The sequence below is a fragment of the Lepidochelys kempii genome, chromosome 3 (genome assembly GCF_965140285.1).
Source record: "Lepidochelys kempii isolate rLepKem1 chromosome 3, rLepKem1.hap1, whole genome shotgun sequence".
Lineage (NCBI taxonomy): Eukaryota > Metazoa > Chordata > Testudines > Cheloniidae > Lepidochelys > Lepidochelys kempii.
Genome location: NC_136382.1, coordinates 81,774,526 through 81,790,264, shown reverse-complemented (window position 1 = coordinate 81,790,264; position 15,739 = coordinate 81,774,526). Strand labels below are relative to the sequence as shown.

Sequence of the window (15,739 nt, the reverse complement as noted above, 5' to 3'; positions counted from 1 at the left end):
TTAAGCAAAAATAATAGCAAACATATGTAAAAATAAACACATCTGTACTCCCTTTAATATTTTTGTTCTGTATATATTTCTATAGAAAATCTGTGTTTACAGACATTTTCTTGTTTTTACAGAGTGATATTTGCTGAGCTAGGGTGTGATCCAAACACCACTTAAGTCAATGAAAAGACTCTCATTGCTGCCATGAGGCTATGTGTCAGGACCAGATGCAGTGTAAGACACGGCAGAGCAATATAATATAAACAGTTCCAGCTGCTCTGCAATAATTTTCTTTACAAAGAGCAGAAAATTTGTGTTTTGTTCATGATGTCATAGCTGAATTAAACTATTTAAGGGTTTAAAAAAGTACTGCTTTGAATTAGAGTGGGATAAGTTTCCAGAAATGCTGCAGGAAGTATAATTGTTCTAATGGCATACGTATATTGAGGGACCAGTCCAGCAAAGTGCTTGGCTCTTCATGGGAAGTAACGATTGTGCTCAACCACACTGAATTTTTCAGTGGGAGTGGAAAGTGTTCAGCAGCTCCTCAGAGGCACTGAGGCCCAATTTTTCATAAATGGCCTCTAGTTTTTGGCACCTCTATTTTTCAGTGCCCAAGTCTGGTAGAGTTGGGCATTTAAAAATTGAAGGACCAAAATTAGAGGCCCCTTATGAAAATTTGGTTGTAAGTGTCTTGCCAGATTGGGCTCTAGACTATTTTCTTGTTGAAAGAATATCCTATATTTCATTGCAAAAGAAAAGGAACAGATTAGGCCTTGTCTACACAAAAAGTTTTACCACTTTAACTAAAAGTACGTTTCTAAACCAAGTTAGTTAAACTTGTACAACTTTTTGTGTGGATATTTTTATATCAATTTAAACTTGGTTCATATTGCTTTAGCTTGTACCTGTGTGGAAACTAAACTGATATAAGATGCCAACAAGTTTGAATCAGTTTAATGAAATTGTTTTCTTAACCAGTTTAAGTTAAACCAGTGCAATTTCTATGTGTAGACAAACCATAAGCACTTCACAGGGTGACGGAAGTTCCACAGTTTATCTATATGGACACCAAAACTATCCAAAGTTATATTAAATACTAAAAATCCAGTTTTGGAAGAGATATACAACTTCATAATTCAAGGATTAAGCCAGTCTCCTGCTTTAGGAGAAGATTTTTCTGAGGGACAGTTTATCCTACTTCTACTTACTTTGAGGCTTTCCCCACCTTCCTTGGAAGCATGTAGTGCTGGCCACTGTCAGACAGAGACTACATGGACCATGAGTCTGATCCAGTGTAGCAATTACTATGTATGAGCACCTTTTTTAAAGAGAAGCATTTATTTTTAATTTAATGTATTACAAAATAAAAATTGGACAATTTCTTTCTGTTTGAGTTTTAGAAAAGTATTTTGCTCATAGAACTTCAGTAATTTCTGAGTCTAAACAAACAGCAAGTTAAAGTAAAAAGAATGAAACATTATTTTACCAATTACTTCCATTTTTAAACAATTGATATTATTGGGGATTTGTTGTGTACCAAATAATATTTATTTAATATGCTGTTGTACTATATGATACTAAAGACATATATAGAGATATGAATTTCATATTTCATCTCTACAGCCATGCAAGCTACCAATTATCCATAAATGATTTCAATGCTAATAAAATCTAAAATGTATATAGTGGGTAAACATGATTTAGGAGCTTAAGTCTCATTGGAAAACAATGGGATTTGGGCTCATAACTCATTTAGGCATGTTTGAAAATTTACACATTATACTATATATTTTCAGAGGCATATTTCCCCCGAACAACATTTTTCTGATATTATTAGATGAATTTCGAAACATTCAGCAAACCCCGATACAGATAAGAAGCTTGGACATTTAGCTGCTATTTGTGAGAATGTGAAAGACTGAGGGTTTGCTGCCATCTGTTGGTAAATATCTGAAAAGCAGGATCTGTGTTTTGCAATAATGAAAAAACACAAAAGTTGAGAAAAGCAAGAGTGAGGGTAGAAAGTTGACATCTGGCTTTGGGAGAGAAAAGTTTCAAGTTATTAAGTCATAATGATCAAATGGGGTGGGGAAAAGGTGAAAAAGGAAGGTAAAAACTGAATTCACAGGATTTTTTTCACATCTTTCTTTACAGAAGCAATGAGGTCATTTCCTACTGAGTCAATATACTACTGGAAGTGAGTCAGTGTGGATATGCTGAGTAAGTTGAAAGAATGTAGCTAATGACTGTATGATAGCCAGAAATATAATTATTAAAAGAACACAATGAACCAAAATATATTTTTGAAATGAACAAACTAGTACTAAAATGGGAGTGCAATGGAGAGTATAAACCACATGCAGTGTTTGACATTCAGCGGTTAAAAACCTTTTTTGACGTAAAGGAGAAGAGCCTTCCTTCACCCACTAAAAATAGAGTATTGTCTTCCATTTAAAAACTCAGGAACCATCTTGCAGGAACTGTTGTGTTGATAAAGGGGTTTCAGGCCCAACAGAAAATAATAATAATACCTAGCTCTTCTATATCATATTTTGTCAGTTGATCTCGAAGCACTTTACAAAGGAGGTCAGCTTCCTTATCGTCCAGGGGAAACAGAGATGGAGTGATTTGCCCAAGGTCACCCAGAAGGGAATAAAACCCACATCTCCTAAATCTCAGCCCAGTGTTCTATCCTCTAGGCAGCACCCTTCTTTACTTTTGCAACACTAAGGCCTGAGCTACACTACAAAGTTACGTCCACGTAAGCCACCACATGTCCACCTAGTTATGGCATGTGTCTACATTTGTCTCCTATTGATGTGTCCAGTTATAGTGATGCTGTAAAACCATCCCCACCCACCTTGGCATTGAGCCATGGTCAATTTACTGAAGTTGACTCAAAGCTAGTGTAAACACTGCATTACCTGTTTCAACCCTAACAGTCCTCCAGTAGCTGATCCGCAAGGCCCAACACTGACCACTGTAATTACAATTGTGAGTGCCACACTGCCCGGGGTCATGGAGACTAGAAGCCCCCTCTCTCCTTTAAAGCCCTGCAAATTTTTGAAGTGCCTTTTTCTGACTGCCCAGCTTGGCAAGCACACCTAGCAGCTCTCCATTGTTGTGTGCAATTGCCCAGCTGACTATGCCAGCTAAAGTTTCATTCAACCAAGCAATTCCCTCCTCAATTCCATTTCCCTGGTGCCACACTCACCATGGCTGATGCTGTGAGTGGCATTAAGCAGCTGCAGTCAGTGTATAGCTTATGAGCATGCATACTTGGCTCCTTGCATGAGAACTGCGCATTCTCCCCAGGATTGTGTTGATGCAGTGTGGCACACCATGGGTAGGGATCCCAGTGTGTAAAACCACCACTGTCCAGCGCACTGTCTTTTCGGAAGTTTTGGCGATGCATGATGGGACAGAAACAAGTCGCACAGGGTGACTGAGAGCAAAAGGTCAACTTCACAGCATGCAATTTTCTCCGTCCCCTACTGTCATCTATGTCCCATAATTTTTGTGCCTTTTTAAAAATCCCGTGAACCAGCAGAGCCCTCCTTGCTGTCCACCATCTCTGACAGAAACCTGGACATTGCTCTGCATTATTGTCATAAGCGTTGTAAGCACAGGACACACAATCCTCCGGTATTTGCAGAGCCACAAGAAGAAGCGAATCAGCAGGGAACATACCCTTAGTTTAGATAGTATAGAACTATTGTTGCCATGCTTGCTGAACTCTGATCCTGTTTTCTTTAAGACAAAACAAGACAAACACATGAAAAAGCAGAGGAAAATTAATGGCTAGTCTACACTGGCAACGCTAAAGGACTCCCGTGGCAGGCTTTAATGTGCCTCGTGTGGTCACTACGCAGCGCGGGGAGAGAGCTCTCCCAGCGCTCTAAAAAAACCCACCTCCACGAGGGGCGCGGCTCCCAGCGCTGAGAGTGCACTGTCTACACTGGCACTTTACAGCGCTGAATCTTGCTGCGCTCAGGCGTGTGCTTTTTCAGACCCTTGAGCCAGAAAGCTGCAGCGCTGTAAATTGCCAGTGTAGGGACAAGCCCTTAGCTTCTGTCTCTGGTGCTGACTTTCAAAAGTAACCTCACTACTGTAGAATTTCAGGCTCAGCGCATGGTCTTAATCAGCCTGACTCTGACACCAGACAAACTATAGGCTGTTTAAGGCATTGCTTTTAGTTGTCTTTCTGGTCAAGTGCTCGCAGCACAATAGCAAAAGCTGCAGTTGTCTTGGTGGCTAACACAGAAGAGGGCTATTAGAAGACAAAAAGAGAAAGATAGAACAGATTAGAAATAAAGTGGAGAAGGAAAATGACACACAAAGGAAAGAATGACCGAAGGAATACAAGTCTCACGTTTCAGGTGTTGTTCAAGATTTAGCTAAAGCTGGTGGAGGTGGTGATGTCACTTGGTTCTCTCTCTGTGGCCCAGTGTGGTCAGAACATCTTTCAGGATCAGAATGATGAAGGCCCAACCTTGTTATGGTAGATCTCAAAGTCCCAGAAAACTGTGCTGGTAGCAGCCACCTTGGCAAAGCTTGCTCCCTCCAAACCACCTGTTGCCCTGCTCCCTTTTGGTGCCTCCCACGGCCAGTTAAACAGTGTCCAGAATAGGTGGCAACTTCATCTCATTAAAATTAACCAGTCAAAGCACATTTCAGTGATTTCTACTATAAACATTCCCTCCCACTTCTAGAATCTTTCAGCAAATTGTCCTGTCAACCTGTGACAGGAGCCCCTTATCACCGTTCTTTAAACTTAATTCATCTTGTACCAGTTATTAGTTTCCAACTTTTGCTGATTTTTACAAACAATTTTATATTGCAGGCTGAGTTGAACTTCTGTTATCTTGGACAACTTAGATCTCTGCTCAACAGAACCTTGGTTGTGTGTGGGGCTAACACTGGTAATCCTCAACCAATAGCGATACCATGGCCAGAAATCAAAGCACCCTTTGTGTGTGGTCCTGCCTCCCATGGTGTGAGAATCCAGCTAATGGTGATTTGTAAGGCATCTCTTTCCACTTTGGAGCTGCTCCTCCTCCCACTTATACTGATTCAAATCACAAGTCACTCTGGTTAAATGGCTGGGACAATTGAAGGTAAGACTCAGGTGGCTGAGAAGGGAACTGGGCCCACTATCCTAATAGTTCAGGGCTGAATAATGTTACCAGATGCCCACTAACTAATTAAACAAACTAGCTACTACTTAAGAAAATTGGGTGTTGGGAGACACATACACAAGGTTCAAAGATAATAGCCTGATGAGAAGTCCAGCACTCCTGCCATGCCCAGCAACTGGGAATGGGAAGAGTCACAGTACTGGGTTTTCTACCAGATTTCTCCACCTTGTGCATCAGATGGAGGGCTTGTCTACACACAGAAGTTATTCCTGAATAAGGTAGGGTGTGAATTTAAAGGGGGGCCAGCTTTCAGAACTCCATATGTGGACACTCCTCAGTGCCTTGGTCTGGTTGAGTTCTATCCCCTTCCAAATAGCTCAAACTAATTTGGAAAAAAAGACAGGGTTATTCCGGGTTTGGTGCCCACACTTAGGAGCTGTTCCAGAGCAGCTCACCGTGGAGCTCAGGGGCTTAGTGCATGTGCAGCTCCACCTCCCATGCTGGAAGGGAAAGAGGTCGTCAGTGTTTTCTTCCTCCCCTCCCAGCCGCTTCTGCTGTGTGCACTCCGTGCACTGCCCCCTGCCCGGTAGCCGCGGGCGGCGCCCTGCGCAAGGATGCTACAGCGCCACCACGCGGGCAGTATCCCCGCAGCCCCCAGGCGAGCCGCGGCGGCCAGGGACCGTGCCGCCCCTTGCCTGCAGAGGGCGCTGTGCTCGCTGCGCTGCCGGCTCCCCGGCACGCGCAGCCCTCTTGGCTGCGGGCGGCGCTGCCAGCGCAGCCGCTTCTTGTCACCTGGGCGGGCCTTGGCTCTCCCCTCTCCCCCCTCTGCTTACGGCTACAGAGCCAGCCCCGAGCTACCCCTCTCGCCGGCCGCGCGCCCGCCCGCCCGCCTGCCTCTTGCGCGCCACGCACCATGCGGAGCTTCCAGTACCCGGAGGCCTATCGCGACGAGGCTGCGGTGAGTTCAGCCCTGACCCCGCTCTCTCCGCCTTTGTCTGCCGTGGGCGGGTGCCCCCCCCCCCCGAGCAGCGGCCCAGCCCCTGGCCGGCACGTGGGGCGCGTCTCCCGGCCGGCCCCGGGCTCTGCGCCTGACCCGGTGGGGCAGCGGCGGTCTCTGCTGCTGGTGCCCACGGAGGGGAGCGGGGCACAGGCCGGAGCCGTCGTTCCCTTGGGGTGAGGTGGCGGGGCAGTGCCCTGTGTTTTCGGCCACTCCGGTAGGGCCTTCCAGCTGGGGAGCCCCAAAGGGCTTGTAATCCGGAATGTCCCCTCCCCACGCTGTCAGTTAGGAGAGTATTAGCAACCCCATTTGACAGCTGTAGACATTGAGGCTCTCCCTTCAGCGGGAGGCTAAGTGACCTGCCTGGCATGCTGGTTAGCAGTGCTTGCTCTGAGCTAGCTGGACAAGGGTCTCTCCTTCGTTTTTGTTTTCTTTCAGGAAACTTTGTTAGCATGATGTTATAGAACTGTGCTGATTACTTTGGTTGGTAATCACAGTCTGTATTGTGTGTTGTGGTGCAATTTGTAGCACAGGTGTCCGTGAAAGGCAAACCCTGTCAGTAAGGGGTGTACTTCACAGTTCTGAACTGTGAGCTTCATCCCAAACTTGAAAATGTTTTCTCACAACCCACACCATATTTTTCAGCTAAGCAGGTAGTAATGCTTTGGGTTTCACACCCTTGATAAATAAAAGCATAATCTTTGTCCAGTAAATGGCACTTACATTTTGTTTTAGTTTTATAGAACTCAAGAGGTACTCGTGCTGGAATTCTGCACCACTGCGCAATGCAGAATTGTGAAGATTAGTGTTCCCCTGTGCTGCTGCGGCTGACTAGCAGGAGTGAGATTATATTGTATTATTTCTAGGGTTGTCAAGTGACTAAAAAATCATTAATTGTGTAATTAAACAATAAGAGAATACCATTTATTTAAATATTTTTGGATGTTTTCTACATTTTCAAATATATTGATTTCAGTTACAACACAGAACACGAAGTGTACAGTGCTCACTTTGTTTATTTTTTATTACAAATATTTATACTGTAAAAAACAAATAGTATTTTTCAGTTCACCTCATACAAGTGCTGTAGTGCAATCTTTTTATCATGAAAGTTGAACTTACAAATGTAGAATTATGTACAAAAAGTAACTGCATTCAAAATTAAAACCATGTAAAACTTTAGAACCTGTAAGTCCACTCGCCCAGTCGCTCAGATAAACAGGTTTGGTTACAATTTGCAGGAGATAATGCTACCTGCTTCTTGTTTACAATGTCACCTAAAAGTGAGAACAGGCGTTCACATGACATTGTTGTAACGTGTGTCACAAGATATTTACGTGCCAGATGTGCTAATGATTCATATGTCCCTTCATGCTTCAACCACCATTCCAGAGGACATGTGTCCATGATGATGACAGTTTCTGCTTGATAACAATCCAAAGCAATGCAGACCGACACATTCATTTTCATCATCAGAGGCTGTCTGCACTACAGCTGGGATCAACGCTCTGAGATTGATCCACTGGTGGTCGATTTAGCTGGTCTAGAGAAGACCTGCCAAATCGACAGCAGATCACTCTCCAGTTGACCCCTATACTCTACCCCCAACGGGAAGAGTAAGGTAAGTCAACGGGAGAGTTTCTCCCGTCGACCACCCCCTGCAATGTAGACCCTGCAGTAACTCGACCTAAGGTATGTAGACTCCAGTTATTCATGTAGCTGGAGTTGCGTAGCGTAGGTCAACTCACTGCGGTAGTGTAGGCACAGCCTGAGTCAGATGCCACCAGCAGAAGGTTGATTTTCTTTTTTGGTGGTTCGGGTCCTGTAGTTCTGCATCTGAGTGTTGCCCTTTTAAGACTTCTGAAAGAATGCTCCACAGCTTGTCCCTTTGTGGACAGCACTTCATATTCTTAAACTTTGGGTCGAGTGCTGTAGCTATTTTTAGAAATCTCACATTGGTACCTTCTTTGCATTTTGTCAAATCTGCAGTGAAAGTGTTCTTAAAACAAACATGTGCTGGGTCATCATTCGAGACTACTACAACATGAAATATATGGCAGAATGCGGGTAAAACAGAACAGGAGACATACAATTCTCCCCCAAGGAGTTCAGTCATAAATCTAATTAACAGATTATTTTTTTAATGATCATTATTAGCATAGAAGCATGTCTGGAATGGTGGCCGAAGCATGAAGAGGCGTACGATTTTTTAGCATATCTGGCATGTAAATACCTTGCAACGCTGGCTTCAAAAGTACCACGCGAATGACTGTTCTCACTTACTGGTGCCTGCTTCTTATTTACGTCACCTGAATCTCCCATCAGTGTAAACAAACTTGTTTGTCTTAGCGATTGACAGAATAAGAAGTATGACTGAGTGGACTTGTAGGCTCTAAAATTTTACTCTGTTTTGTTGTTTAGTGCAGTTATGTAACCAAAAAAAAATCTGCATTTATAAATTACACTTTCAGGATAAAGAGATTGTACTACAGTACTTGTATGAGGTGAACTGAAAAATACTATTTTTTTATCATTTTTACAGTGCAAATATTTGTAATAAAAATAATATAAAGTGAGCACTGTACACTTTGTATATTGTGTTGTAATAGAAATCAATATATTTGAAAATGTAGAAAAACATCCAAAATATTTAATAAATTTCAATTGGTATTTTATTGTTTAATAGTGTGATTAATCACTGTTGGGTTTTTTTGAGTTAATCACGTGAGTTAAGTGCTATTAATCAACAGACCTAGTTATTTTGATAAATAAAATATTTAGAATTTTGCAGAATTTTAAAATATTGTGCACAGAACTTTTAATTTTTTTTTTTTTTGTGCAGAATTCTCCCAGGGGTATAGAGGGTAACAGTGTTGTGTTAATATAATCATAGGACACATAAAGAAAGGAATCACTTTTGGCATTTTCCCCAAATGGTAATGTCACTGTTTGGGTACAAGAAATAAAAGCTAAACTAAATCTTAAATTTATGTCAACTTTTTTGAAGTTTACATATATAACATCTGTAGAAAAAACATAGATTTAAATTTTCCGAAAGTGACTAGTGTATTGCGTGTTTTTGGATCACCAACTTGAGACTTCTTAAAATAGCCTGACTCCCATAGTGCAGGTGCTCAGTGTGTCCAAATATCAGACCCTTTTGAGGGATCTCAAGCTTAGCATCCAAAAATGGAGGTCTCCAAAATCTCCAGTCTCTCTTGGAAAATTAAGGCCTTAATCTAAATGATGAAAGATGCAGAAAATTAGAAAGTTTATCTTATATGATGATGTATTTCTAAGACTCTCACTTCGCTTTCTGTACATCAACATTCAGAATATATATTTTGAAAACTAAACATCTCTGTGTTCAAATGGAGAAACTGATGTCCATTAAAAATAACCATGTAGGTTCTATTAAAACTGGTTGGTAGTTTCCCCCCCCCCACCCCCCCACTTCCTGCCCCACAAAGGCAGTGATTTAGGCCCTAATCCTGTAATACTAGGTATGTGTTTAATGTCACTCATGAGAAGTATTTGCAGAATTGGAGTCTTAGCTGACACTGCCAAAAAGATCAGCTTGATTTTCTACTTTTAAAGCTGAGTGAACTATAAAACTTGAAATGTCTGAACTAAATTCACACCCTGGCTTGCCATGCAGTAACTTGTCATGTAGACAAGTGGAGAGTGTTTGGTTTGTTTTTTTTTTTATGTTATTCACATTGTGCTTTTTTCTTCCCAGCTCTGTTGTTCCATAGAGCCTTCATCTTGATGTGGATCATTTGCTAATTTCAAAACAAAACAAAGTTTGCTTTTGTGTTTGTTAAAGCAATGTCTCTCTCTTAAATTCAGGTACATGATTACCATGGGTGTAAAATATGTGACCCGTATAGCTGGCTGGAAGACCCTGATAGTGAACAAACAAAGGTAACTTTTTATCTATAAAATTGGAAGTTTTGACATTCATCTCTTTGTAGGCCTGAGACATGCTTCCCCGTCTGCAAAATATTGGTAACTTTGTAAAACTAGCATATTATGTCCAAGGTAACAGTACTCTTTGATATCAATGAAACAATGGTATTAAGACACCACATCTTGTGACTTTGTTAATGTAGAGATAAAGATATTAAACAATTTAGATAGTTCACATCTTATTTATAGTGCAGCCCACATATGGGTGTTGAGGGTGTGGCAGTAGTAACAACAACAAAATAATGGCTTTTGCTTTCAGCACCCCCACTATAAAACTTGTTCCAGCACTCTTGCCCCATATCGACAGATGATTCCTGAATATCAAGGGTCACCGAACTCAAGTTTCTGTTTCAAAATATTCTAACACCTAAAATTACTGTAGCCAAAATAGTAGAAGGAGATTCTCTTTTCTTTGGTTTTACTTTGTGTATTTGACAGCACTTTGTGTAAAGTTTCATTTTTCCTCCCCTGTGTCACCAAGATAGCCGTTGATTTTGGGATTACCCTTGTGAATAAGGTTACACACGTGTATAAGTGTTTGCAGGGTTGATCCAAAAGTAGTTAGTCTATCATGTTAGAGTGGGTTTTTCATGTAGCACCAGGAGGGAGAAAACTATTTGATTAAAAATAAGAAATTGTCATAGGAACTCGGGGAGGATGGGACAGAAGTAGTGTCTGAAATGGCTCTTAACTTTTTTCCTTTAAGGTGACTGTTGTCACAGTTCAGGGCAACTGCACTGGTATTCACACCTCTGTGGTCCAACAAGGGCACATGCTCTCAGGCTTGCGGCTTCCCAGCTGTCACCTGTCTTGAGGGAAAGAGACACATCTTCATCCAAGACCAGGATTTTTGCAGATTGCTCAATTCCCTGCCTACACTGAATTCCCCAGCAAGTCAGACTGCCTCAGCAGGCCTGCTTTGCTTTTCTTCTCAGAGGCTGTAAACAGCGTAATTGACCATAGATTTAAGTTACAGCACAGCTTTTCCTAAGCAAGCACACTTATGCTTAAGATAAAAGCATTAGAGAGAATATTTTAAAATAATAAAAAAAATCCACACGCATGCTAATAATCTTACCAGATCACCCAAATTCTGTATAAGGGCTTTGACAGATGTACCGTCCTTTAAACAGCACCAAGGATTTTTTTGTGCGGTCACAAATTCACAACAGCTGTTAACTCAGAACAAGTAGGCCCATGAATCTGTGATTATTATTATTTTATTTTATTATTATTTTTTAAAAGGTTGGGTCTTTGACCCTTAGAAACAATGAATAAGTAATCCATCAGACAATGCGTTTTCCTCAAGATGTAGCTTTAATAGGTTGGGCCCAGAAGTGGGGAATTTGCATTCCCTCCCCCCAGGTATTTCTCTAGGTATCCCACTAAAATTTGATTATCCCAAAAGTTCCTTCTTTGTGGCCCGTTATTTTAAAATAGAGCTTTGAAGCTCATAATGCTTCCCAGCTTTTACATTAGTCATGTCTCCCTCCTAGAGATGTTACATTCAGTCCCCCAGTAATACGTAAATATTTGCATTTTTAATATAATGAACTCCTAAAATGCTTAATTCAATAAGGTTTAATTTAATTCAGTAAGGCTTAACTTAATTCAAGTAAAAGTATAAAAAGCAACTAGTTAAAGAGACAAAACCTAACAGCAAAATTTTTTTAAAGTACATCAGAAGCAGAAAGCCTGCCAAATAGTCTGTGGGGCCACAGGCTGATAGAGGTGCTAAAGGAGTACTCAAGGAAGAAAGGCCATTGTGGAGAAGCTAAATGAATTCTTTGCCTCTGTCTTCACTGCAGAGGATATGGGGGAGATCTGCACACCCAAGACATTCTTTTTAGGTGGTAGATCTGAGGAACTGTCCCAGATTGAGGTGTCGAGAGGAAGATTTGGAACAAATTGATAAATTAAACAGTAATAAATCACCAGATGGTATTCACCAAAGAGTTCTGAAGGAACTCTAACATAAAATTGCAGAACTATTAATTGTGGTATATAACCTATTGCTTAAATCAGCCTCTGTACCAGATGACTGGATGGTAGCTAATATAACACCTATTTTTAATTAAGGGTCTGGAGGCAATCCTGGCAATTACAGGCCAGTAAGCCTAACTTCAGTACCAAGCAAATTGTTTGAAACTATATTAAAGAACATAATTATCAGACATAGATGAAAATGATATACTGGGAAAGAGTCAACACTGCTTTTGTAAAGGTATCATCAATATTTTAGAATTCTTTAAGGGAGTCAACAAAAATGTGTACCAGGGTGATCCAGTGGATATAGGGTACTTAGACTTTCAAAAAACTTTGACAAGGTCCCTCACCAAAGGCTCTTAAGCAAAGTAAGCTGTCATGGGATAAGAGGGAAAGTCCTCTCATGGGTCAGTAAGTGCTTAAAAGGTAGGAATAAATGTTGTTTTTCACAATTGAGAAGGGTAAATAGGGTGTTTCCCCCAGCGATCTGTATTGAGACCTGTGATGTTCAGTATATTCATAATGATCTGGAAAAGGGGGTAAGCAGCATGGTGGCAAAATTTGCAGATATTAAATTATTTAATATAGTTAAGGCCAAAGCTGACTGAAGAATTACAAAGGGATCTCATAACTGGGTGACTGGTCAATAAAAAGGCAGGTAAATTCAGTGTTAAGTGCACTGTAATGCGTGTTGGAAAAAATAATCCCAACTATACATACAAAATGATGGGGTCTAAATTAGCTGTTACCATGAAAAATATCTGGGGTCATTGGAGATAGTTCTCTGAATACACCCGCTCAATGTGCAGCCGCAGTCAAAAAAGCTAACAATGTTAGGAACCATTAAGAAAGGGATAGGAAATAGGGACACAAAACATCAAATTGTCACTACATAAATCCATTGTATGCCAACACCTTGAATACTGCATGGAGTTCTGGTCACCTCATCTCAAAAAGGACATATTAGAATTGGAAAAGCTACAGTAAAGGACAACAGAAATGATTGGGGTATGGAGGAGCTTCCATACAAGGAGAGATTAAAAAAGACTGTTACTGTTCATCTTAGAAAAGAGATGGGTGCGGGGAGTTAAGATAGAAGTCTATAAAATCATGAATGGTGTGGAGGAAGTGAGGGAAGTGTTGTTTACCTCTTCACATAACACAATATCTAGTGGTCATACGATGAAATTAGTCGGTAGCAGGTATAAACACTTCTTCACTCAATTTGGAAGTGTTGGCAGAGTATGTTGTGAAAGCCAAAAGTATAACTGGGTTCAAAAAGAAATTAGATAAATAAGCAAGCAGGAGGCTCTGGGGAGCAGCTCCAAGGCAGAGGGCAGGAGCAGCACATGGCAGTGGGGGGAGGAACAGCTGAACTGCTGGCAATTGATAGCCTGCTGGGCGGCTGCTGCACAGGGAACTTAGGGCAATGGGGGGGCGGGCTGCCGGTCCACCCTGGTTCCAAGCCCCCACCAGCTAGCTCCAATGGGCTGCTCTTCCTGCAAACCATGGACAAAGCAGGCAGCTGCCAGATGTTGTAAGGGAGCATTGCACAACTTTAAACGAACATGTTCCGTAATTGATCAGCAACCTAACAACAAAACAATGTTAACTGGGACGACTTTAAGTGAGGAGTTCCTGTAGTTGTCTACCTACATTCCTCACTGGCTTTTTGCTCTGCAGCAGAGGGAAGAAGGCATGGGTCTGCTTTCTCTCTCCTATGGGGAGCAGCGAATTTGATACTCCTGTCTTCCTCCTCATCAAAAGGGGTAGGGCGGAAGAGGAGGGACAGCCACACTTCCAGTAGCAGAACAAATAAGCAGGGACTGAGATTGTAAGAAGTTTGGACTACCCAGGGTGCTTCAGGAAGTACCAGGGCTGGTTTCAGTGCAGCCCTAAGGTTTTCAGCATTGAGACCTGTGCCCATCCCTCCCCTTCTCCCAAAAGCTTTCCATTTCTCAACACTCCCAGGCCCCCAGGTATCTTGGGGGGAAATGGTATAAAATCTCATTCAGCTGGCTCCATAGATCACTTTTATGTCTTCTGCTTTGCTTTGAAGGAGCATCCTGTGTCATTTGTCTCCATAGAGTCAGTGTTGCCTGCTGCTGATGCTGCCACCCCTCCTTTTGATGGAGTGAGCAACCCCGGCAGGGAGGCTTAGTGTCCTTCCTAGAAACAGGAAGGAAAGAGGGACTCTTGAGTTGAGGGTAAGGTGGGGCAAGAACCTAATGTTAACTTTAAACAAACAAGATCAAAATTAGTCTCTTATCCAAATAGACCTTCTGTTATTTAAGTGGGTGCTAATGTGTATATATAGGTGACCTCTAAAAATTGTTTTTTTTTTTAACAGTGGTACTTACCCCTTCCATACCTCATTCTCCAATCCTGTTGTGCCTTTGTATGTTGTTTAGAAATGCTGCAACGTGTATCTAGACATATCTGAATCCTAGAATATCTTCTCTTTTTTTCTATATGATTTTCAAATTCTACTTGGGTCAGGCATGCTTATCCTTATTGAGGGTGGGGAACCTAACATTTCATCCAACCAACTCCGTAGATAATCTTCGCTGTCTTCTTTTTACACTTTGTACCCATTTAAGAGATATTGCTTTGAACTCTCCACCTTGGTGCTACCAGGCTATTATTGCTAATGCGGATTGGCTGAAAATACTGAGGTCAAATTATGTGAAGAGCCTACTTTAAATTCACAAGAGTAAAGAAATTCCAAGGTAAAACTGAAAACTCTGACCTTCTCTCCTACTAGTGCGACCAAAGCAGTCACCATTAAAATGAGGTCATGATTAAAATATTGATATCTACATCAGATATTGAATTATGTTCTTGTGAACACAGACATTACTGTGGTTGAATTTAGCAAAAGCGTAATGATGTGCTAAGGTGATCCTGAGTGCTTATACATCAATTCATAACATGCATGAAACTCTTACCCAGTGACTGGGTCAGGGAGATTATACTAAATGACTCACCCTTTATGTGGGCAGTTGCACCTTTTCTGAGCTTCCTTTGTAAAACAGCTGCACAACGAGGGTTGATGCCCAGGTTGTCTTGTTGTGGCCATTTCATCCCAGAGAAGGAACTCTGAACAGGGGGTAGAGATGGGCTGTTGATGGAAGGAACAGTTATCCTCTGTGCATTGAGAGACAGTTCTGAGGCTGCTGCTGCTTGGTGATGAGGCAATGGTGCCGTACCTGAGGTTTGCAGGAGGGACTTGCCTGTGAGCAATTTGAGACCATCTCTGTTCAAGAAACCAGGACTCATGTACACTTCTTAAGTAAATATAGTAGTAATACATTAACTCCATGTCACTGATTTCACCTCTGACACGAAACTGATCAGCAAGGTCTGAAATCTGCTACTGCTTGGCAAAGGGGCAAAAGTAATCGTGCATCTGGTATAGCAATACTGTGATTTTTAGACCAATACCCTTAGGAAATAGCTGAATACTAAGCTTAACCTAGTGGGTGTTGTCTTTGAAGGTGAATTGCAAGTGGTTTCTCCTGTTGGTTGGCTGGCTTTAAAGACCTAGCTTCAGCATTAGATGCTGAGTGCCCCAGGAATAGTTGGTGTATGAGCAGACATGTAACTTTAATTTATTTTCTACCTATGTTGTTGCAAACTGAAGCCTTATCGATCGCTT

The 15,739-nt window shown here is 41.6% G+C and overlaps 1 protein-coding gene across 4 annotated transcripts in view; it reads left to right on the top strand.

The window, feature by feature from the left end:
- Nucleotides 1-5,927: 5,927 nt before the first annotated feature.
- Nucleotides 5,928-15,739, top strand: part of PREP (prolyl endopeptidase) — a 177,206-nt gene continuing 167,394 nt past the window's right edge. For 2 of the 4 annotated variants that reach the window (XM_073336890.2, XM_073336889.2), the window contains exons 1-2: nt 5,928-6,087; nt 9,976-10,050. In XM_073336890.2, the coding sequence (XP_073192991.1) occupies nt 6,043-6,087; nt 9,976-10,050 (120 nt within the window). In that variant the 5' untranslated portion in view covers nt 5,928-6,042. The remainder of the gene's footprint in view (nt 6,088-9,975; nt 10,051-15,739) is intronic. The other 2 variants (XM_073336887.2, XM_073336888.2) reach the window with 1 other exon arrangement.